Below are 23,045 nucleotides of genomic sequence, written 5' to 3'. Positions count from 1 at the left end.
ACATGATCAGCAATAGTGTACGGTGGATTGAGATAAAACTAGACATCGTCCAGATGAATCGTGATATAAGCAACATTTTGACCAAATGAACGTAGAAGTTTTTGTTGTATGAAATTGTAAACACTAATTTGTGATCGTGTCATTTGGGTCATCTCGCTCATCTGGCTTTAAAGGTGTTTCATTTTGTGGAATAACACCTGTTGGTGCTGCTTTTTGTACTTTGTACATGCAGATTTAACGTTAAATTAGAATTTAGGATGATGAAGAGACTAAGTGTGTGTGACATGTGCACAAGCTTCACAGTGCACTTGCATGCCGAATCATTCATTTGCTGTCATTTTATACTTGCTGATGTTTGCATGAATGAGAAACAACATAATCTTCACGAAATAGCAACGATACTACTTGACCTTTTCAGCCACTTACTAATTATGTGGGCGCAATGAGATCATTCAAAAAGATCAGTTGTACATATATTTATAGTTTCTGTGGTTACTTTGACATGACATGCCAAGTGTCATGACATGACAAGTATTAAGACGGCAATAGTACAAAGTAAAAATAAAAAATATGGATCTGAGAGGAAATGTAATCTTTTACATCATTCAATGGAATGCTGGATCAGAATAATTTAGATAGAGCATTCAAGTTGTAAAAATTGATTTACTAACATCTTGGAAGATAAAGAAGTGTTTTTATTTTTCATTAACAGTTAGTTATGCAATCAAACTCACTCAAAACTTGAATGATTTGTGTTGACTGGAATTGCTTTTCATTTCTGATTAGGTCGCATTCAATCATCTTGGACGCACAGAACAGGTAGATGCAAAATTATATATTTTTTGGCGGGGGGTGGGCAATTGAAAACCTAACGGTCCAAAGTGACATGAAAAAGAGAGATTTGAAGTGCGAGTCCCAGCTGACAGAGATAGACAAGAGCGAGGAGAGAGAGATAGCAGAGAGGAATGGTGCTAAGGGGGCAACTTTGTCAAACTGCTTCTCAGGTCACTGCATGAACTGTAACTGCCATGAGCAGCTTGGGGAACCTGTGAGTGACTGTCTTTTTTAACAGAGACGATCTTGAGCATAAAAAAAACGAAAAGACAAAAGCTGTCTACTGCTGACTACTACCCAAGTGCTTGATGGCTGCCACCCAGGCTGTGCTCCCTTCCTTCAGCTCCTTCTCAAATGTCTCTGACATGAACGTAAGTATTTTTTGGACTACACTTGTTATACGTATATACTTAATGCCAGGAAAAAATACATCTCGTGGAGAGAAAAGTATTTTTGTAATGTGGAACATGTGATTGCACTGGAAATAATAGTCAACTGACCAAGCAAATAAAAAGGCCATTAAAAGAGGCATGAAGGACTTCTCAGGAGTTCAAATGTGAACCAACTAGCACATTAACCTCACCCACTTTGTCTTTGAGCTGAAGTGTATTGAAAATCTCCAGTGAATAACAACAAAACATAAATAATTGTTAAGCATCACATATGAATTTGCATAATTAAAAATAAATGAAACTCATGTCTTGTGGTACATATCATATGCATGGTCACTTGCAACTAACCTGTGTTTACTATGAGTTGTGATATGATGCTCTCTAATTTGACCACATGGTGTTAGTGGCAGGAAAATTCACAATCCATCCATCCATCTGTTTGTCCATTTTCTATATTGCTGGTGGGCTGGAGTCTATCTAGCTGACTTCTACCTCCATTCATGGTAAATTTTGAGTCTTCCATTAATGGGCTACTTTAAATATTTTAGCATTTTCAGCAACAACATTTTGTGATGATTTTGATAACCTCATTATTTTTCACGCACAATGAAGATCTTTGAAAACACATTTTGCCACTTAACTGTGGACTGAAATTGAAATCACGTGCTCGGATAACGACCAATCACGGCTGAGCTTGCGAATGTCACGTGATGATTGGATTGTTACGTGAGCGCTGATCACATGAATTTGATCATTTTTCATGCACAAGAACAAATTTATAATACAAAGTTGTTGTTTTTTTAAAAACAGAAACAATTTCAATTTTACTGTCAATGTAGTATGGGGTACATTAGTAAAATAATCTGTGCAAAAATCATTGTTCTCTGGCCTTATCTAGTACCTCTAATTTTCATGCAACCACAGCGCCCGAAGAAGAGCAACTAATCAGTGACTAAAAACATGATAGATGAAATGTGAGTTATTTGCTCATCTCAGTTCACTGGAAAAAAACACACCAAAAACAAAAGGGAAAAAACTTATCACTCAGATGTCAGCAAATATTAGGTTCTTGCTTATTGTTCCGGTTTGTTTCTTTTGAATTTGCCTAAACATCTTAGGTGTGGACGTGTGAAGGCGGATCGCCACCTCCGGGCTTCGAGCAGCTGCATGTCTCCCAGCAGAAGAGTGAGGAGCTTCTCGACGACGACAGCCAGGCTTCCTGGGACATCGAGCTGCTGCTGTCTGAGTGGAGCGAGCCCTCACCGGACCTCAGCCCTTCCCTGGACCGCAGTGATGAGAGCTGCCAACAACAACTCGACCAAGACACAGTGTACCAAGAGGCAGGCATGCTTAAGGACCAAATGGGTCATGAGCAGATGGACTGTACTCTCACTGCCGACTTTATGTCATCATTCCAGCAACAAGCGTACCATCAAGGTTACAGTAATGATCCGGCAGGTCGAACCTCAGCTGCCAATCATGTCGAATATGGTTTCTCGCAGGAAAGACACAGAACAGGGAGCCTTAGTGAGGTGCCGGCATGGGACTTCAATACGTATTATCCCCCACAGCACCCTTCTTTGGTGGCTTTCCCTGATAGCAGGTTCATCCCACTCCAGGCCGCGACCTCCGACCCTCTGCACTACAACTACCCCTCCCACTTTGCCCACAGTGCTAGCCTTTTCTGTGACTACACCCACAGCCAAGCCTCGGGTCGTCTGGCCGTACAGCAACAGATCGTAAGACCGCAGCTGCCCCCTGGTGGGACGGAGGGGAAACGTGGGCGAAAGTCGACTGGTAAAAAGAAGACCGCCATCCACAGTTGTGAATACCCAGGCTGCAGCAAGACCTACACCAAGAGCTCGCACCTCAAGGCTCACCTCCGCACACACACAGGTAAGTCCAGTGGCTCAGTTAGGGAGCACCTCACTGTTACTTTCTTATTATGTCTGGTATGTTATCAGGGGAAAAACCGTACCAGTGTTCATGGGAAGGCTGCAGCTGGAAGTTCGCCCGCTCTGATGAGTTGACACGTCACTTCCGCAAGCACACGGGCCAAAAACCCTATGAATGTGTGCTCTGTCAGAGAGCCTTCTCCCGTTCTGACCACCTGGCTCTGCATATGAAGAGACACACCTGATGCCCAGGATGACGTCCATTAGGTCGCCACTCCCATAGGTACACATCTTGAATGAAATCTAAGAGAGAGGGGTTTTCTAAAAAAAAAGATTGCCTCTGCAAAGATAATAATGCTCAATTTTATTTAACACTGCCAGAGAGGTGTTCATTTACCAAGATATAAACAGTTACAACTATTAATGCAGGCAATTATAAACCATTTAAATGTTCAGGCTGCAGGGTTAGGGTTAGGTCAATTACTTGGTTCTAACAAATAAACAAACAAACAAAATAATATGAGTCATTCACACATCCCAAAAGATTTGACTGACGTATTAGTAGTTAATACTGTAAATATACAATAAACTTAATCGCAGTTTCATAAAATTTCCGATTCCCCTTACAAGAGTACCCGTCTAAAAATTGACTTAGTGATTTGATTATGAAAAAAATGCCCTCAAAGTGCCAGGGTAGTGGCAGCGCTCACCTAACTAGTTCCTCAGCCCACTATAGCTCCTTCCCTCAGTTCAACATAATTCGTTAGCGCCCAAATGGTGCCAAAGCACTACTTTTTTTTATTTCAGTTGGCTTGGCTCTAACTTGTGTTCCTGAAACAGCAAATAATCAGCGAATAGGTGAGTTATTCAACAAACAAATAAGGTTCTCCCTTCAAAAAACTGCAAACAGGTGAAATTACATGTGAAAAATTGCTTTATTACTGTTGATGTAGTTTCCAGAGGTGTATGAATTTATAGGCATTTCTACAACAGCAGTATTTAGTAGCATGAAAACTTCAACACCACAGTGTTTTTTTTCAACCAACATTTTCTAAATGAATACTTCCTTGGCAGTGTCAATCTTAACTTGTTATTATTTAGGAAAGGACAAAATGATTGAGGTATGTACAGATGCAGCTAATGTGCTAGCCACGTTGTGTGTGCTGTTTATTTCTTTGTTATTGAATGTTAATCATTGTCTGGTTGACAAAACATACCAAGACAATCTAAATGTTTTGCTTTTAATTTTGTAGTTGCTCAAATACATTTTGATCATGCTATTTTCACATCTTTGTAGGCTTAACAGAAATAATTTATTAAATAATTGTATCTTTTTTTAATTCAAATATTCTTCAAATTAACCACGTTTCCATCCAAATCCATAAACTGGCAAATTATTTCTATCATGTGAAAAATGAACAAAGCTCATAAATGATGGCCACTCTGTAAATGACCCAACATGAGCAAACACTGTACACATATGGTGCATGTAGACAGTAAGCTGGAACACTAACACAAGACCAACTGAGAGGTGAGTAAGTGTTAAGATTAGACACACGAAGGCCACAGTTGAGATGATATCTATATGTTACATTTCTCTCAATTCCTTCCATTTCCCTTTCCACTACAGTTGTTTGGATTTTAATTATTTGATTCATTATTTAACTCAGGGATGTGTAGTATTGCACTTGAATCCTCGACTGAAGGAAAAAAGAAATGCACACTAAATGTGTATTTTTTTTTTGTCAAGTGATTGACATATTTATTGTATTAACAAGTTTTCCTTGCTAGATATTATGAACGTTTTATCTTGCTTTTTTACAATTGCATGTGCTAAAAAGTATTGAATATTGCTTTCGTGGTCATATTCTAATAAAGACTTTTACCTAAAATACTACTGCTTAGTTCAGTGTAATGTTTAATGTCTAATTTATTCACTTTTTGGATTTGTGAGCTGAAAACTCAAAATGATCTGAGTGGAAATTACTGATTGGATTACTTTTGCTACTTTATAGGAGGTTTTCCATCTTCCATCCAGGAAGTTGGGTCAAATTGACAAAACGCAAAGCACCATCAGTGCAATTTCTGTCATTTCAGTCTAGAAATACTCACAGATTTTCTCCATTATCCATCTTTTTCTTCCCGCTCTATCAACCATGTGGCAACTAAATGTTTCAATTTCTTCTTTTTTATATTCATATTCTTTGTATTTTCACTGAGACAGTGAAAGCAGTGCACACGTGGGCAGCTTAGAGGAAATCAGATGGCATATTTTGGCCAACATTTGTGTTTTGTCATTCTTACATTAACTCACACTTCATGTGTAGATGCCATTGGAGATGTTACACAATTCCATGTAATGGTATTGTTGGCCAGATATCCAAAGCAGGAGGAGGATTAAAGCAGCTGCAGCAGAGTTGCCGACAGAGAGCAACTGTGACCCCAACTGCATGGAAGGAGAAAGAGCAAGAGGGGCCATTGTTGGTAGTGTCCTGATTTGAACCGACACACAGACACACACATGCACACAGTCGTAGTAATGGAAGTAGTACCATTAGTGTTTACTAATAGAGACTTTAAGTGAAACTCCAGTACATGCACACACACACCACCATGGTCAAACACATTTGCCGAAGTTCATCATGTTGCTGTCATAGCATGGAAACTTTGACAGCTGGCCAAGAGACAGAGAGGTCAGTGTACAGCATGTGTATGTGGAGGGAGTTTGCCAGCAGGCTGCTTATACAACAACAATGGAGGCTTTTGTGTCTATGGACGCACGTGTGTGAGTGCGCAACCTTAGTTGAACCTTCAGCACTATGCTGTTACTGTCCTCACATGCTCTGTTTATATGTGAATGTGATTTAACAAATCTCACTTCAGACTATTAATTTGCTATCATCTCTGTAGTGTTTTTTCTTTCAGTGGGGCTTATTCAATATTTTTACAATGCATGACATAGATTATATTATTGGGTGCTGACACTGCAAATACACATAGAATTTAATGTTGTGTCATTGTTAAAATGGCAATACAGTCTTTGTTGGTTCCAAATAAAAATAAACAAGATTTATGATTTTAAAAAAATATATCACCCAAGAGTTAAATATATAAGAGAATGGGGAAGCAAAGTGAAGCAAAGAAACTAAAAGCGGGAAGTAATTTTTAGGAGCAGAGCCACAGGCAGATGACCTTCTGGGCCTCCACAAGTCTTCTCCTGCTCCACCAACAACTGATTAATTTGTGAGGAAACGCTTGTCGATGACTTTTGACACGGGAGTTTAATAGTGAGGTCTTATGTTACTTTAATTAAGTGGGGGGAAAAAACTTTCCCTCACCATGTGTTTTTGTCTTTTGCCACTAGGTGGTGCTACCGCTGCACGCATAACTCTTAGCCTGCAGTCCTTATTGATTCACTTGGACTTGGGAGTGTCTGAGTATGACTGGACACTTTGCGGGCTGCACGACTTGCGACAGGTCCCACAGCAGGCCTTTAGTGCAGTGATCACAGCGCCTCCTCCAGGCATTTGGTTCGAGGCCTCCTGGTTGTCAGCTTTGCCTTTGGGGTGTCCACAATGTGCAGTTTAAATTCATGCACGCTGGGGTGTTGTCCCGGGCCATCTCCAAGGGAGCTAAGGCTAGCCCTCATCCTCTGTGTGCTATGTGATGTTCCTCATGAAAATGTCCATGCATCTGTCCACTTTCAAGAGCCTCCAACACAAGCTTGGCTTTAAAGTTCCCAGCAGTGGCAATACTTGTGGGAAAATGTCTACACCATCAGACAAAAGGCCCACTGATGGGTTGCAGCTACAGACAAGCCAACCTTTTCCAGATTAACACTTTGGACAGTTTCCAGGAGAAGCCATCCGCATGGGTCCGGATGAGGGTCATCTGATTCCGGTGAGGAGTATCAGAATCCCTATTCAGGGGAACCAGTTGTAAAAAGTCTCCGATCATCTGCTTCGCTCAAGAAGTGGCTCAACTCAAGCAGCTCTTCTTTCAGCAGCTGTTCTCCAAGACTGTGTAATGAAGACAATTAAGGTGACAATTTTAGTTTTAGTTACGAACAAGGGCTGAACGGTTTAAAAAAACATAATCTAATTGTAATTTATTTCCTCAAGATTTGCAATTTATCAATGTCCACTTTCCATGCATTTTATTAAAGACACAAACGATATATTGATCTGCTTTACAAAAAACAAGATTGGATTCATATACACAAATGTTTTGTTCTTATAGGTCAGGCTAAAATAAAGGTATATCAACTATAACGTAATTTACGAAACATATCTATTGACTTAGTCAACAGCGACTTGCACTGGGACAACATAAAATACAAAGAAAATTACTACAACATTTATCAAAGGAATAAATAAATGCACTATACGTATGGATAGAATAAAGGCTGCCGATTGACCGACACAAAACTTGACCTTACCTTGCTGCGGATATATAAGTGGAATGGTGCAGCCACAGGGAGACGAGCAAGACGCTGCATGAGTCATCCATCACGTCAGACACAGAAAAGCTATTTTTATCTTTGAAACCACTTTTGTGGAGACAGATTGACCAATAAGCAGAAGAAAGACGAAGGTTCCGAATATATTGAAAACTTGAGAGAGTACAAATCGGATAGCAAAAAGACAATATAGCTTTGAGAAACACTTCAAATAATCAATTAGTGGTGGTTAGGGTAAATACTTCATTCTCATAACATTAGAATTTATTGCTAGGAAATGGGAATTTGGATTCAAATAAAAATTATGAAATTTAAAATGATATCAGTGCATGTTTTCTTAAATGTTCTCTTCTGTTAAGTGCAGATGACAAGGGTACCAGGACTGACTTCAGATCACATCATCAAAGACCCAGTGTTGTCATTCATCCATTCACTCATGCATTCATGCATTCATTCATTCAGCCACACACGTGGAGACACATGGGCGCACACATGCACACGCACACCTTTGTTCTGGTGCAACCCCCCCCCACACACACACACACACCGGAAGTTGTTGGTTGCTAGGCAAGCACCGACATCAGCCAGGGTAGCAAAGTGATGGGGGTTGGTGATTTCGACAACATACTACCGGTGAGGGGGAGGAGTGAGACAAGTTCAAGGCCGCTGTTCCTAGCCATGATCTAATGTAGCGTGTGCGGATGGATGCCTGCTAAAAAATTCTGGTAGTGGTAAGGACTAAAAAGGAAACAACACAAACAAAATGCTTTAAAACAAAATATGAACGGAATCATTTAAATTCTATCACCTTAATCTGCCCTACCAAATGCATTCAAACAATTAAGGGTAAATAACGTCTGTCTCTACAGGAAGTTAAATTATCAATATGTTTCAAGATATTCTTACACTCATCGCAATTTTTATCATTATAGCCCAAGAATCGGTAACTTAGATGCTGGAGGCGGTGGGCATAATTTGTCATCAGTGTTGCTGATATGCAAGATGAAAATTTTATTTTAAATATGTGCAAATATAGGTAGGAGACCCCGGGGACGACCCAGGACGCGCTGGAGAGACTATGTCTCTCAGCTGGCCTGGGAACGCCTTGGGATCCCCCGGGATGAGCTAGATGAAGTGGAGAGGGAAGTCTGGGAGTCCCTCCTGAAGCTGCTGCCCTCGCGACCCGACCCCGGATAAGCGGAAGAAGATGGATGGATATGTGCAAATAAATGCTTTTTAAATCTTTCATTTTTGATTATGTAATATTTCTTGAGATGCGTCAAAGATCCACTATCCTAATCCAATAACAACCTGTTAGAAGAAGTCAACAAAATAATCACATAGTGTATTTTTTTTCACCAGTGCAAAGGTGAAAGAACGGCACAAACTGTACCACACAATGTTGCCGACAGGTGTGACGGGCCTGTGAATCATGATGATTATATGATGATGTCTAATGATGTCTACGCTTTTTTTGGATTCATTCACTGCCGTTCCCAGGCAGCTGCTATAGAGGTGTAGAAATAGAATAGAACAGGCTGTGAGAGGTCAGGTACGTCCTAAACTTCTCGTCAGCCACTCGCGGGGTAATGTTCCTATTAAAGGAGAAAAATCATAGGTTGCATTCATCATTTCTCAACCTATTATTGTGACTTTTACCTTAATGTCAACACCAAAGCATGTGCTATTAATACATAGCTGATACTTTTCTATGTTGAAGGTCTGTACAAAAATAAATTTGACTTGACTCCTTGGGAAAATTTTGGGTTTCTGGGGGGTGCTAGATGGTGGTTTCTTCTGAGCAGATGCAGAAACCATTAAAGCAAAATACTAATAGCTTCTGGTCGCGACTATGGGACAACCAGCTAACACGAGAATGCGCTTGATGTCACATCCGCACAAAGCACTGGAAATTCGAACCCGATTGCAATCAGAAAATTATTTTCTAAAGGCATCCAAGAATACCCGTTGTGAACAGTGTTAATCTGCTATTTCTAAAATGTGTGAGTCATAAATGGTCAAATGGGGGTCACATTGGTGAATGACCTCAGATTGAAGTCAAAGTAGATATTTTCTTCTCTGACTTCACACTTTTCTTGAATGCAACAATTTTTTCTATCATTGAACAGATATTTAGTTCAAAATTAATCCAATTTACATGTCTGTCCTACGGAATGCGGCAAATGGACCAAACTCGCCACGTCCTCTAACTATCGGCCACACCCTTTGAAAGCCCACATCGACACAAGCGTGTGAGAGTTTGAGAGACTTAACAGTTTACACTTTAGAAAAATACTTATTCATTTAAGATACAATGCAGTGCGATTAGGAATTATTAAAGTTACAACGTATTTTTTTAAAATGTTTTTTGGGATGGGGTGGTGATGTTAATAATATTCATGCTTTTATTAATAATAACAATATGATTATTATTGTGTAAAATGTTCGAAATTAACATAATGACAGTCAACATCATGTAGTGACCTCTATCTGATGTCAACAGAAGTAATATATAAAATACAGTCTGTGCGAATGGTGTCCCCCTCACACAGGCCACACGTAGTGTGTAACATGGCGCGTGTGCTCGCGTTCCTGTCCGTATTGTAAAGAAACTCCACGCTGGAAGATGGATGTGTTCCACGGCTGAAGGAGAGATAGAAACACGCGGTGGGTGGTGGCGGGTGCCGTGTATGTAACACGCATACTCTCGCGTGGAAACACAGAGGACACAAACGTGACGAGGCAGCCGAAGAGCTGTTACGCAACCATTGACCTACTAACACATATTTCTAGAAAGGCTGCTGCAACAAAGTGGAGCAAAGTGTCCGCTAGCGCACAACACGGGGCGGGCGGCTCGAGCACGGAGATAGATAGCGGACCCGAACGCACTCGGACATCACAGAAGGAACAACTTCATTCTTATTATTATTTTTCCTGGATAGGTTTTGTCTACTGAAAAGAAGGAAACGGGAGCGAGACAGCTTTTGTGTCGGGGAAGCCTGAAGGTTGTGTTCCCCTCCTCCACCATTCAAAGGTATGTTTTGACGGCGCGACCCTCACTCTTGTTTTTCTTCTATTTTTCGGCTATTAGATCTAATTAGGCGCCCGATGATTCCCCATAGTAAACGTCACTGTATGCGGACTTTTATTTACTGAATGTTTCTAGAGAAGAGGACACGCCGGTTATGGCCGGTTATTGTTCACATGGCGATTCAGCCAGCCGGCAACCCGCCCGCGCCCGTCAATTCGAGACGTTCCGTTCCGTTGGACAAAACACGTTGGATTCTTTTGTTGAGCTCGTTGGTGTCCGTGTTTGCCCTTTACTGCGTTATTAGCCGGAACAAAAATAGACTAGAAACGCGTGGTCCACATTGTGCGCTCAATGTCAAGGTGAGGTAATTTCCTCCCGGTGGTGTTTTCCAGCGAGTAACCGAGGCAGGGGCTTGCTTGCTTGCTTGCTTTTGCGCGGCTAATATCGTTATAAATACACTTGTTTCACGCTCTTAGCTAGCATAATGGAGATAATTTAAATAACACCGCTTAATCAGAGGTTCGATCGTAAATTTAAAATATTCAATTTAGCGAAATGGTGTTCTCTGTAAGAAACGCATGTGGGTTGTTTTAATTCCCCTAATTCACTGTAACGCTCCTTCAAAATGACTTCTTTTGATTCCAAATGCATGTTAAGTAAGGCAGAGAGTGTTGCCAAGGAGTCGGAAGGGATGACATAACCAGTACGCAGCAGGGAGTTGCAAATATCTCTCCTGGGACAAAAGGTCCTCTAATTGATTCCCGTTTACACCCTGCCGATTATTTATGTGATAATGAAAGCAGACGTTTAAAGTACGTCAGCACAAAGGTGTTAAATATATACAAATGTGAGTCATTTTAGTTGAGTGGTAATGTGACTTAAAAGAGTACTGAGCTGATGCCCAACATGGCATTGTTGTGCCTTTGCTGAAAATAGAAACAAGTGAACACTCAGGATGTGATGCAATGCATGGAAAAAGGCTTGTCTGGCAGGCCGGGTTCTGGTGAGCCAGCCTGCTGCCAGCTGGTCTGTTTTCAGAGCGTCTGTGATGCGCTTTCCCAGTCTACTTTTGAATGTAGGTCAGACCTGTATTTGGGTGACGGAACGTACAAACGGGCATACAAGGCTACTTAGATTGACTTTGACCTAAAGAGAAAACATTTCTGCAGGGCTTGCTCATTTGTCCTATAAATGATGTGTGATTAACAGAACAGTAAGTAACTTTTAACTACTTTTTTTTTTTTTTCCTGTGGGGCTGGGCCTGCTTGTTAAAGATGTGGAGTCATTTCCCCCACATGGCCAGTCCAGTTTTTCTAAAGTCCTCCTGAGTAAATTGAAATATATAAAGAATGCAAGATACAATCGTTTTTTTATGATGTATTATCAGCATTTCTAGAGTATGTTAAAAAAGAGGACCCGCTTTTATTTGAACATTTTAGTAATTTAATGCCTGCTTCAAATCGGCACACACAGGAGCACTTTAGTTCACAAATGATGGTGGTCTATCGTCTCTTGTTCCTTCTCCCTCCGTTGAATCTATAGACACAAAGCAGTGGGGCAGAATGGACGCTCCACGTGTGTGGTTGGAGCTCTTAAAAAGTTGGAGGAGGGGAATAGGGATACCTCGCTGTTGACTCACACTAGTCCCAGTGGGGGTCAGAGGTGAAGCATTCCTCTCCAAGTAGAAAGTTGCTGGAAAGAGCTTCCGAGCTTAATAAGCTCGAAACTGAAAGACGCAACATATTCTGTCTGATTTTACAGTCGTTAATAAAGACAGCCAGACTGTTGGATTTAACCGCTTCCCTCCCCCACACCTTGCATAATTTAAAGTCAGCAAAACTGTAAGTGCTGTAATGCCCACATTACACAAGATGGATTCAGAGCACGTACCCAAGAAGGGAAAAAAAAAAGCAGAGCAGCCCCTCCCTCCCTCCCCTTGCAGTCCAGAGAAAGGCTGTTATGCGCGAGTTTGGCTGCGGAGATGGGTGTGTGCTCTGACGTCAATGCCATCTCCAGCTATAATTTTTCATCTGCCTCTGATGCTCATTGTTCTGTGCTGCTTTGCTGGCTCTTTCGAACGCGTACAGGGAATTAGTGTTGTGATCAAATTGATCCTCCATCGGGAGTATTATGCGATTGACATATTGAAGTTTCTCTTGATATCGTCGTGCTGAATTCCTTCTGTCATCCAACCTTCTCCCCCCTCTTTCTTTTGGACTATTTATAGAGTGCGCTCTAATACGCTTTCCTTCTCCCGCCCTCCCTCACTTGTAGTCCTACTGACCTATTTTATGGCGTACTGTCAAAGACGGGAGGAGTGTTTACTGCTTAGCGTTTTTCTAGGTCAGTGGGACAGCGCAGACGTATGCAAGCTTCCTTCCCGCCCGCCTTTGTTCCCTCACTTCCCTCTGTGGTCTTTATGAAAATATTTCGTAGTGAGGAGGAGGGGTTGACCCCTAAATTTTTCCACATCTGTTGTAACCCAGTCGCTCTCATGTTGCAATACTCGCGTTCGTATAAAAACAAATCGGGGGGCTGATAAAAGGCAGTCATACTAGTTTGGTTGCAAGCCATGCCTTTAACCTCTAGTTATGAAAAAACAAGTGTGACTAAACAAGTGCTGAGGTATTTTGATAATTACACAAGCTGGTTCAAGGTTAAATTGTGGGTTTGTTTTTCCCGTCACTGTTCAAGAAGAAGAAGACTGTTAATGATGCAACAAAGTCATTGTGTTCTAGCTTAAGTTGAGTAATGCAGTAACTAATGCTCAACTTGAATGTTGAGCACACATTTATCGTAGTGTTTACTGACTACATATTGTTTCATTTATAAATGTACCAAGATTATTTTTTTTTTTAAGCTTGATTAAAATAACTTAAAATAACTAACTGGTTCATCGTGCTGAATAACAAATAATAACAAAATCACGGGATAAGTCAGCTGAGAGGAGTGTGTGTCAAATTAGTTTAAATGTTAATGTTAATTTATGACTTATAAGTATTTAAAACACAAGACCTTTTATTAATCTAGTTGGATGAATTTGCCTTGTTTCAGCAGCCACAGTAGATACAAGAAATAGCATGCCAAAGACAAATTATGTACATTGCACAAAATAGCAACCTAAAATATTGTCTGGACTAGAAATTGTACTTTTTTAATTATTATTATTGCTGCTCGTTAATTTTTACATTTGGGATCGGGGAAATCAAATTGAAAAGACTTTTTTTTTTTTTTTTACTACAGAATTGGTAATCAATCCAGGGACACAGTAATTTGAATGAATTCCAGAAAGCTACACTGAAAGCGGTGGCACGGTGGCTCACTTGTTAGCACGCATGACTCAACTTGTGAGCACGCATGACTCATAGCACCCAGACCTTATGTCAACTAGGTTGCTGTCTAAAGACGATAGACAACCACAAAATCAGTTACATCTGACTGGTTATTGCTGACCACTATGCACACAACTGTAAATGAGATCAAATAATAAGTGCAGTCAGCTTTTTAGCTGCATTCAGTTATTCAGTGTAAGCCATTTTGTAGCAAGACATGTTGGGTGGCGCAGGCTTTTTCTTTTTGACCGACCACGTTGAAGCAGTACAAGGAAGTTCAGTAGCTTATGTGTCAATCAGGGAATAAAAACAATTGTTGCTCTGACTCCATTAAAGGCTGGGTAAAAACCAGAAAAGCAAGCACCTCGTAGACTTTGGGAAGTTTGTTTTTCCCCTTTCTATGGTGCCAGCTTACTTCAAAACACAGTCAACAAAAAGACTTCAAAATGAGCTTTGGTACGACGCCTCAGTGATATAGTGACTTTTCTTTGAGTGTGTGCAAGTGGACCTCGGCTTGGAATGAAATTGATTTGATTTGAAGTTGATTTTATGATGACTACAGAGAGACTATTACTGCCAGTCTAACAATTTTTCTTGCCCCCCCTCTCCCTCTTCTCTCATTACATAACAGCAGCATTGAAGCTGGATCCTCAGGGAGCCCCAAAGTAGACAGCCTGACCTACATCTTCTGTACGCCACTGTGATGAGAAGTGCTACAGCCTGACGGGCTCCACAAATGTGCAAAACATTTGGGAAGACACTAGTAAACTCCAATTCCCTTCCTGAGAGACTCCAGAGACTTGCAGTGTGCCAAGAAAACCAAACATCTTGAAAAATCCAAGCTCAATTCTTTTTTTTCTTCTTTTTCTCGTGAAAAATAAGTTCAATGTCTGAAGTGTTCATGGAGTTCCACCTGTTTTTAATCTTCTTGGCTAATTTGGACACTTGAGCATTCTGATCGAGGAAACGAGTGGCAAGAGAAATCAATGAGGCTCTCTCTTCGATTTGCACCAATACCTCATTCGGAAGTCTTTGCTGATCCCACAACATAGTGAGAATAGCTAACAAAGCCTTTGTGTGATACCTGTGCATCTTCGCTACACACTTGCTGGAGTTCAACTCCGGCCCCCGCTTGGAAAAATGGAAAACCTGAGTCTACACATCTCATCCACCAGCAACAAAAATGCCATGGAGGTTGACAGTTTTACGAGTTATAGTGACCTCCCATCCCCTCTTCCAGAGGGCGGGGCACGGGCCAGCCGACAGGCTAAGGGTTCCAAGCCTACTGTGGCATCCCGGCGCAAGCGGGAATTCATCTCTGATGAGAAAAAGGACGATTCATATTGGGAAAAACGAAGGAAGAACAACGAAGCAGCAAAGCGCTCAAGGGAAAAACGTCGCCTGAACGACATGGTTCTAGAGAACCGGGTCATGGCCCTGAATGAAGAGAATGTTCGTCTAAAAACAGAACTGCTTCAGCTCAAGTTGCGCTTTGGACTCATCAGCACAGCGTCCTACATGGAGAAGAGCCAGCAGATCGCTAGCAGCGTAGCTACTGGTAACACAAGTAGCAACGGGAGCAGCACCAGCGGCACCCCCAATAACGCCTACCTCTCAAGTAGCGGCTACTCCAGTGCATCCCAGGTGATGCTGAACTCGGACTCTTCTGAAACCGAACAGCCCAGCCGCGGTGAGCGCCACTCAGCGCTTACCAAGTATTCTCCTCGGGGATCTGTGTCAGACTTATCTGATGGCTCCTCAAGGGACAGCCCCGAACCTTTGGGCTACAACATAAAGAAGGAGCCTCACAACATGGAGTTGGTAAGGCTGGAAAGCACGGGACTTTCTGCCGGCATGACCAACGGATTGCCAAGCCGTGTTTACCATGGCATCCATCCCGCTTTGATGTCTCCTCACCAGCAGAGTACGCAATTGGCTGAGTCTGCCATAGACTACCAGCAGGAGCAGGGCCTCATGGAGGCCTCCACTTCCACCTCCCAAGCCACTTCGTCACAAAGGAGTGTCATCCTGTATCGCTCCAGCAGCGGGTGTTACCCCATGGAGAGCCACAGGCCAGATGAGCAGCAGAGCAGGATGCAGCACGGCCAGCACACCTCCAACTCAAAGTTCTCTGAATGTTCCGTGACCGTCGCCGAGGTCGCCGAGAAGCTGGAGAGAACAAAGACCATGGACTGTGAGCAGTATGAATACTCTGAGGAGCCGTTGGCACGGAACCATGGCCAACAGCAGCACCAGAGTCATCACGGGCCTTACAGGTGCCGGTCTCAGGAGAACAGCCTTGAGCAAGCTGAGAGCCGGAACCCCTTTGCTCCCAATCTGATTCACAGCACCGAGGAGGGCATGTCGGCGTTCTCGCAGCACAACGGCTACCTCCACACAATGGACGAAGAGCCTCCAGTTCTCACCTATGAGGGAGGCCCTAGAACCGATGGCTTCTACCAAGAGAATTCCTCCGCTAAAGACACATCATCTAGCGACGGGGACCCCCGAAGCTCCGACAAGGAGGCTTCAACTGATGATGAATCCCCCTCCTCCTCATCCTCAGACATCAGCAGCTACCACCAGAAAGCTTCAGCGGCTGTCGGGCCGCACGGGGAGAGCCAATTTGAGGTCAAAGCAACTGCCCTGCCCCACAAGCTGCGCCTCAAGAACCGAGCCATGTCCACTGGGGCGACGAACGTGCGGATGGAGGTCTGCATGGGCGTCTCCATGTCCCCATCCCCTACGCTGCCGCAACACCCTTACTTGGCACTGCCTAGCAACTCTCACAGCAGCCAGGTCAGCAGTGAGACCAGAGAGGCAGAGAATGAGGCTGAGTAGACTGAGGAGATCAGGCCAAGGCCTGATGCGAAATTGGACTCTCAAAAGGCATCCAGCAGTGGTTCGAAGCGCGTTTAAGAACAGTTGGGAGATGCTCGAGCTTGCGCAACGAGAACTCCATTCGTGCTGTCGGCAAAAATGAGGCCTAGCTAGGAAATAGTTTCCATCCACTTTCACTGTCACCTAGGGCTGCTCGATTATGAATAAAATCATAATCACGATTGTTTTTGAAATTGGAACAGCATTTATTGAATATGTTTGGAACAGTATTTATTGAACACGTTTAAAAAAAATAATAATAATAAAAAAAAAAAGACACACGATGGGGTGTGGTGTTTGAGTTGCACATGCGCGTCTCAGAACGGAAACACCAATTTTTTTATTTCTCCTGGATTGTATTTTGAGATTGGAGCCAAAATCGTAATCATGATTAAAAGTCAATTGAGCAGCCTTACTGTTTCCCTTTATTATCTCCTACCTCCCACGTGTCCCTCCGGTTTAAAGAACACATCAGTCACTGAGGGAGGTGACAGAATGAGAACGTTTTAGTCTGGGGTAGTTCTGGCCAGCGTACACATCTATTGTGGCATTATAAGAACATTTCTTTGACCAAAGAATTTTTTTCTGTCATCTTTTATTGGTACAGTAACAATCCTTTTTCAATAAGAGTCAGTCCTATGCCTGTACACACATACACATATACACACACACACACACACACCTCCTTTTCACTTCAAGCACTTAGATTGTAAAATTTGTGACATACATTTGCATACTTGAGGTATATATTTTAAAAAGAAAATGCGGCAAAAAAAAAAATTGGATGGATATGTCTTGTACTTTAATGTGCTTAACTGTTCAGACAATTTACAGAGTAAATGCCTCAAAGATCTAAAGCAGTTAAAAAAAAAAAAAGACATCCACACTCAATGAACGAATCAACTTTGGTTGCTGTTTTGGGCGATTTGATCGCTATAACACCAACCAAAAACGTCCCAAACATTCGAGTCCTTTGGTCATATCAGTTAAGGCTATGCAGTGCTGACAAGCACAAGACGAGCCTTGCTGGCTACACAACAGAATGGGCACACCTTCATGTTGTAGGTGTCTAATAGAAAGATGACTCATTTCAAACCAGCAAAGCTGCTATGGTTTTCTCCTAAGGTGCCTCTTTTATTGTGCCGTCCGTCTCTTGTCACATTTTCACATTGGCCGGCAACTTCTCAAGCAGGGCTTTGTCATTCAACATCCAGTGGGGTAGAGTCACTTCGAAGTCATCCATTGAATTAAAATGAATTCTGAATTTTGAACAGCCCTGTTACCAAACCCAATGTGCACAGAGTTCAAGCAGTCGCACAAAAGCAAACAATCTTTTGAACAGTTTTCCTTCCAGGTGCCTGCCTTGGCCACTATGTATAAATGTAAAGTTGTCTCGATCACTTGTATACTGCGCTCACTATTTGTATTAATTATTTTCTATTATATTTGGTTAATATTTTGTCTATTACATGTAATTTTATTGTCCTCTTGTTGTGTCATTTTGGTCTTCCCGGTTGTGCTGTGTAATTTGCTCATGCTACCCAATGCAATGATTTGTACTCCGTGTTACTGTGTAATCTGTATCGTTCACCTCAACTTGTGCGGAAATGACACCCCCAAAAGAGAAGCTTGTCCATAAAGTGAACGTTTTGCTCCACTTCACATGGATATGCGCAAAGGTGAAATGAAAAATGTGCTTTATTTTGATTGTAAAGGTTGAAAATTGGGAAGAATAAAAGGCTGTTGAAACGTCACTTGTCATGGGAGAAATTATTGAGTTGGCTGTGATTACAGAAGAAAAAGATATAGCACATGCATAAGTAGCTTCCACATGCTCAGGCAAGCAAGATGTTAATCAATAGTGAACGAAACAACATCAATGATGTGCTGCGAGGACAGTACGTATCGTACGATAATACTAGCTATAAAATTTTAATAAGTAACCTATCGTGCATTGGTGGCAAGCTGTGTGATTTCAGCTGCTTTTAATTCTGCCTTCAAAAAGTATTAGCGATATTGTTTTAACAAAAAAAAAACTTAGTATCTACAAATTATAATATATTCTTTTACTTTTGTACAACGTCCTACATACAGTTGCTTAAAGCAAGTAGAATGATTTATAATATATCATTGCTGTACTGCAACTGCTATTTGCTAAGAGATTGAATCCCAAATTCCACTTTTAAGGCCACCAGCATGTTTTAGTGTCTTTGCCCATCCCTTTACAAGTTTTGGCTTTTCACTCACTCATAAACCTTTTCCCTCCAGTATAAAAGTCACTCACACTCAGTCTTGCTGTTATTGTTTTTTTACAAAACCGTCTAGCCCCATTGGCTATTGAATAAATTAGGATGTTTGTTACAATTAAGCAGAATTTAATTTCAAACTCTAATTTGAAAGTAAAAAAAATCAACAAATGTATTGACAGTGCAGCCTTATAATAAATGATCACATGAATTGGAATGCCTACTCTACAATGCCCGTTTTAAATAAAAGACGAAGTATTAGTAACAAGTGTTGTGAAGATTACGCAACTCATTTGTACTCGGATGGATCAGTAGCTCTTGCCTTGGCTAAGCTACGTGTCACTGACACGTGTCGCGTATGGTCTAGTACAGGAATGTGACGCCAAGATTGCAAAGGTGTTGCAATACTGAGCAAACTATTTTTTTCAAGTGCTTACCTACATTACATAATGTTTGTCTTCCTCATGCACAGCAATGGCTGTCGCAGAGGAACATAACATGATCAACTTTTATTCAACAGTGCAACTTTCCACAACAAGATGATTACATCATCTCCGCGCTTGTTTGCGCTCTTGTTCCTTCTTTTCCAACCCACCATGATGCTGTGCATAGGACAAGGGCTATTAATGAAAAAATGGGCCATGAGAGTAAAAGTAGGTCAGGGGAGGAGGATGGTGGTGGGGAAGGGTTACATCATTTGACTCGAGTCTACAGTGTACATTCGGGCAAACTATTCTGAAGGGAGCGTTGTTGCTGCTGCTACTGCTGCTGCTTGAGGGAGCAGGTTAGTGGAACAAAGCCAAGGGGCACACTGGATTTTGGTGGCACACTTTTTGGGAACGGAATGTTGCCTAAATGTTCCCTGCAAGTATTTAAACTAACATTGTGCCAATGTTCTGAACATTAATTAATAATTAATTGCACACTCACATTAACTCCTGTTGAGCAACAAACTGACCCGGGATAGTTAAAAAGAAAACTGAAGTAGTTGGAGGCCATATAATCGACGGAGCGTATGGCAGGGGGGAGAAGGGAGGGAGATTGATGGGGGGGTGTCGTTTAAGAGCTTGAGCGTGTTGGCGCTGCATCGCCTGCAGTGATCAACAATCCAGGCTGGTTATGTAACCAGGATGCTGCAGTATGTAGGTCAGCAGTGCAAGGAGAGGCATGGTTGGGGTAAGGATGTAACCGAGGAGCGTGTGTGTGTTTGTGTGTGTGTGTGTGTGTGTTATTTAATCTGGATGTCCTCATATCGAGCAAATTCGCAATGCCATCACACTGCTGGGAACATTTCATTCCCTATTGAGGGAACGCGCAGTGACATCCAACGTAACAGTCTTAAATAAGAACAGTTCTTCGAATCTAAGCATGTTTTGCGCATCACGCTGACATTTATTATTGATATCAAATAACTAGTTTGCGGGGGGGGGGGGGGGGGCTGGTTCAGTACAAGCCATCATCCATCCATCCCTCTAAATTTGATTGACAATTATTCTCTCTGTAAAAGCTTGATATAGCACTTGTATTGGATCACACTACATACATAAGTACCTAATGTTAGGGCCAGTGAGTGGCCACAGTTCTCTAATAAGAACTGAGTTGATTATGTCAAATACGTAAATGATTTTTTATTTCATATTAATCTATCAAATTGAAATAGAGGTTTGGAACCAAAAGTAATTCAAGTGACTGTAAAATAAGTCCTGTGTGGTCGGTCGGTTGGCTGTGTTTCAAAAGAGAGTTATGCTGCCTGTCCTGACCCAGTCAGTCACACTGCCTCTCTTCTGCACGGCGCTGTAAAATTAGGTCAGCGTGTCGATGGAAGTGTGTAGAACAATGATTAGACGATGCATGAACTCACTGATGTGCACGCGCACAAACACACACACACGCATGCATCCACGCATGCACACAAACACTGACCTCTATCAATGCATGACAAAAAAAGGCTTTAAAGAAGTTGTGCGACTCTAAAATGAAAGTAGGCCACTTGTGTGCATGTGTGTGCGTGTGTGTGTGTGTGTGTGTGTGAGAGAGAGAGAGAGAGAGAGAGAGAGCGAGAGAGAGAGAGAGAGAGAGAGAGAGAGAGAGAGAGAGCGAGAGAGAGAGAGAGAGAGAGAGAGAGAGAGAGAGGGATGAATCAGCATCATGTTATGCAATATGAAACCTTCCCCCAGGCCCTATTACCATATCTTGTGGCCTTGTGCTACAGGAAGTGACCTCCTCATCTGTGTGAGTTTATTCGTATATGGGAAAAGCGTGGATAACGACGTTTCAGCACGCAAGCCATCATCTGGTACCTATATTTTCACGGTACTACAGCATTGTGGACGAACAAAAACATTATATTAAAAAAACATTGGACTAAAATAACTTACTTTAGAAGTTTTGATACACGCCGAGGAGAGAAGTCAGAGGTTCAACTTCATTCCAAAAACATGCTTCTAAGTTTAATTCTCTGAGTATTTATTCACAAGATTCAAATATGCAGTCTAGTTATTATTAGAACATGTTTTTGTTTCTGAAGGAAATAAACACTGCAAGTTTATACTCCAAACACTGCTTGAAATGACAAACAACAGGCAGAAACTGCGTAAGGTATCGTACAGCCATTAAATGGATTAACCCATTTAGATTATCATTCCTCAGCCATCTGTCTACTGTTACAACACGCACTCAACACTGCACGCACAGTGCATAAGAGATACAAACACATGACATTGGTTCACACAGTGGCCTCAACCTCACATCCAGCAAAACACGCACAAGCACTAATCTGTGCTTAGTCTTTATGTCACATGAGTAAAGTGCCCACGTGTAACACATGTATGTACGTATTCTCTTGACACGTGACTTCACACTGGTTGGAAGGATGTGGTTTGCACTGACTCTGACTCTGACAATAACTAGTGTTGGCTCGTGAGTGAACGATTGGGTCAAAAGAACGAATTGTTTCAGTGAACGAGGGTGAACGAATCACTTCCTAAAGTGATTTGTTCTTTTTTTAGTTCATATGACTTCAACCAGTAGGTGTCGGTAATGCGCATCGAAGCTGGTGCCACCTCGCCATAAAACAAAACGAAGAAGAAAATGACGTAACTTCCCGTTCAGGAACGAGTCGTGAATTGCATTTGCCGTTCACAAACGAACGAATCTGTGAGTGAATGAATCAGTAAGTGAGTGATTCGCATTTCCAGTTCATCGCGAGAACGGATCAGTGAGGGAACGAATCCTGACTTTCCCGTTCGTGAACGAGTCATTGGGTGAACTGTCTTCCCGTGCATCAACGGATCAGTCATTGAACGTGTCGAATTTAATAGGTACACTACACGAGGTAAAATAAATAAATGAATAAATAAATAAGAAAGTGTAGCAAACGATTCGGTGAACGATTCCTTTGAACAAATCTTTTGAGTGAACCGATTATAAAGATTCAGCTCACTTGAACTGGAATGCACATAACTGGTACAAAAAAGTGCACACGGGCCAGATGATTCAGGTTGAAGTAGCCGACTGGTTAGTGACACGGGCGCTTGCTCGGAAGGAACTTGGTTTGATCCCGGCTGTGTGCATATACCTAAATCAACTTTTAAAAATTGGTGACTTTAGTCCATAAAGTGTACCCAATCACAGGCCACTTCATTCGGGAAAAAGTCATCCCCACCTCCTGGCTGTTTGACCTGTGGAGTCACTCGGACACTCTATTAGGTACACCGCCATTTTCGGATGTTCCTAATAACAGGCCATTTCATTAGGGAATAATCATGGGCAAAGCTTAAAAGAAAGGGAAAAGTGCCTCACCCGCCCTCACCCCCAATTTCTGATTGGCTGTTTGATCTGTGACGTCACTTGGACACTCCATTAGGTACACCGCCATTTTCAAGTGTACCTAATAACAGGCCACTTTATTAGGGAAATATCATGGTCAAAGGTCACAGGTGTCAAGCTCTAGTCCTCGGGGCCGCATTCCAACATG

The 23,045-nt window shown here is 42.0% G+C and overlaps 2 protein-coding genes across 8 annotated transcripts; both read left to right on the top strand.

Moving 5' to 3' along the window:
- The first annotated feature begins 854 nt into the window (after positions 1–854).
- Positions 855–8,826, top strand: klf1 (Kruppel like factor 1 (erythroid)). 4 transcript variants are annotated; one of them, XR_009713820.1, is made up of 5 exons: positions 862–1,205; positions 2,345–3,122; positions 3,191–3,404; positions 5,498–7,162; positions 8,617–8,826. XR_009713820.1 is itself a non-coding variant. In XM_061273365.1 (4 exons), the coding sequence occupies exons 2-4, from the start codon at positions 1,727–1,729 to the stop codon at positions 3,364–3,366; spliced, it is 957 nt and encodes a 318-aa protein (XP_061129349.1). In that variant the 5' UTR covers positions 855–1,205; positions 1,637–1,726; the 3' UTR covers positions 3,367–5,018. The 4 variants fall into 4 exon arrangements, 3 of the variants coding, with proteins under 3 accessions (XP_061129349.1, XP_061129347.1, XP_061129348.1); XM_061273365.1 differs by lacking the exons at positions 5,498–7,162; positions 8,617–8,826 and adding an exon at positions 1,637–1,729 and having other exon boundaries at positions 855–1,205; positions 3,191–5,018; XM_061273363.1 differs by having other exon boundaries at positions 5,498–8,826.
- Positions 8,827–10,299: 1,473 nt separating this feature from the next.
- On the top strand, positions 10,300–18,577 carry nfil3-5 (nuclear factor, interleukin 3 regulated, member 5). Of its 4 annotated transcripts, none has more exons than XM_061274704.1 (2): positions 10,300–10,614; positions 14,578–18,577. In XM_061274704.1, exon 2 carries the CDS (start codon positions 15,084–15,086, stop codon positions 16,782–16,784), a length of 1,701 nt encoding a protein of 566 aa, XP_061130688.1. In that variant the 5' UTR covers positions 10,300–10,614; positions 14,578–15,083; the 3' UTR covers positions 16,785–18,577. The 4 variants fall into 4 exon arrangements, with proteins under 4 accessions (XP_061130688.1, XP_061130687.1, XP_061130690.1 ...); XM_061274703.1 differs by having other exon boundaries at positions 14,575–18,577; XM_061274706.1 differs by lacking the exon at positions 10,300–10,614 and adding an exon at positions 11,222–11,824.
- Positions 18,578–23,045: the final 4,468 nt, after the last annotated feature.

The sequence above is a fragment of the Syngnathus typhle genome, linkage group LG3 (assembly GCF_033458585.1).
Source record: "Syngnathus typhle isolate RoL2023-S1 ecotype Sweden linkage group LG3, RoL_Styp_1.0, whole genome shotgun sequence".
NCBI lineage: Eukaryota > Metazoa > Chordata > Actinopteri > Syngnathiformes > Syngnathidae > Syngnathus > Syngnathus typhle.
Note: the sequence above shows the minus strand (reverse complement) of the source record. Positions and strands in the feature narration are given on the sequence as shown.

Coding starts and splice junctions, on each gene's coding strand:
- klf1 (XM_061273363.1), top strand. CDS start 1,143: ATGGCTGCCACCCAGGCTGTGCTCCCTTCCTTCAGCTCCTTCTCAAAT. Junction 1,206..2,344: donor CAAATGTCTCTGACATGAAC/GTAAGTATTTTT, acceptor TAAACATCTTAG/GTGTGGACGTGTGAAGGCGG. Junction 3,123..3,190: donor TCACCTCCGCACACACACAG/GTAAGTCCAGTG, acceptor GTATGTTATCAG/GGGAAAAACCGTACCAGTGT.
- nfil3-5 (XM_061274704.1), top strand. CDS start 15,084: ATGGAAAACCTGAGTCTACACATCTCATCCACCAGCAACAAAAATGCC.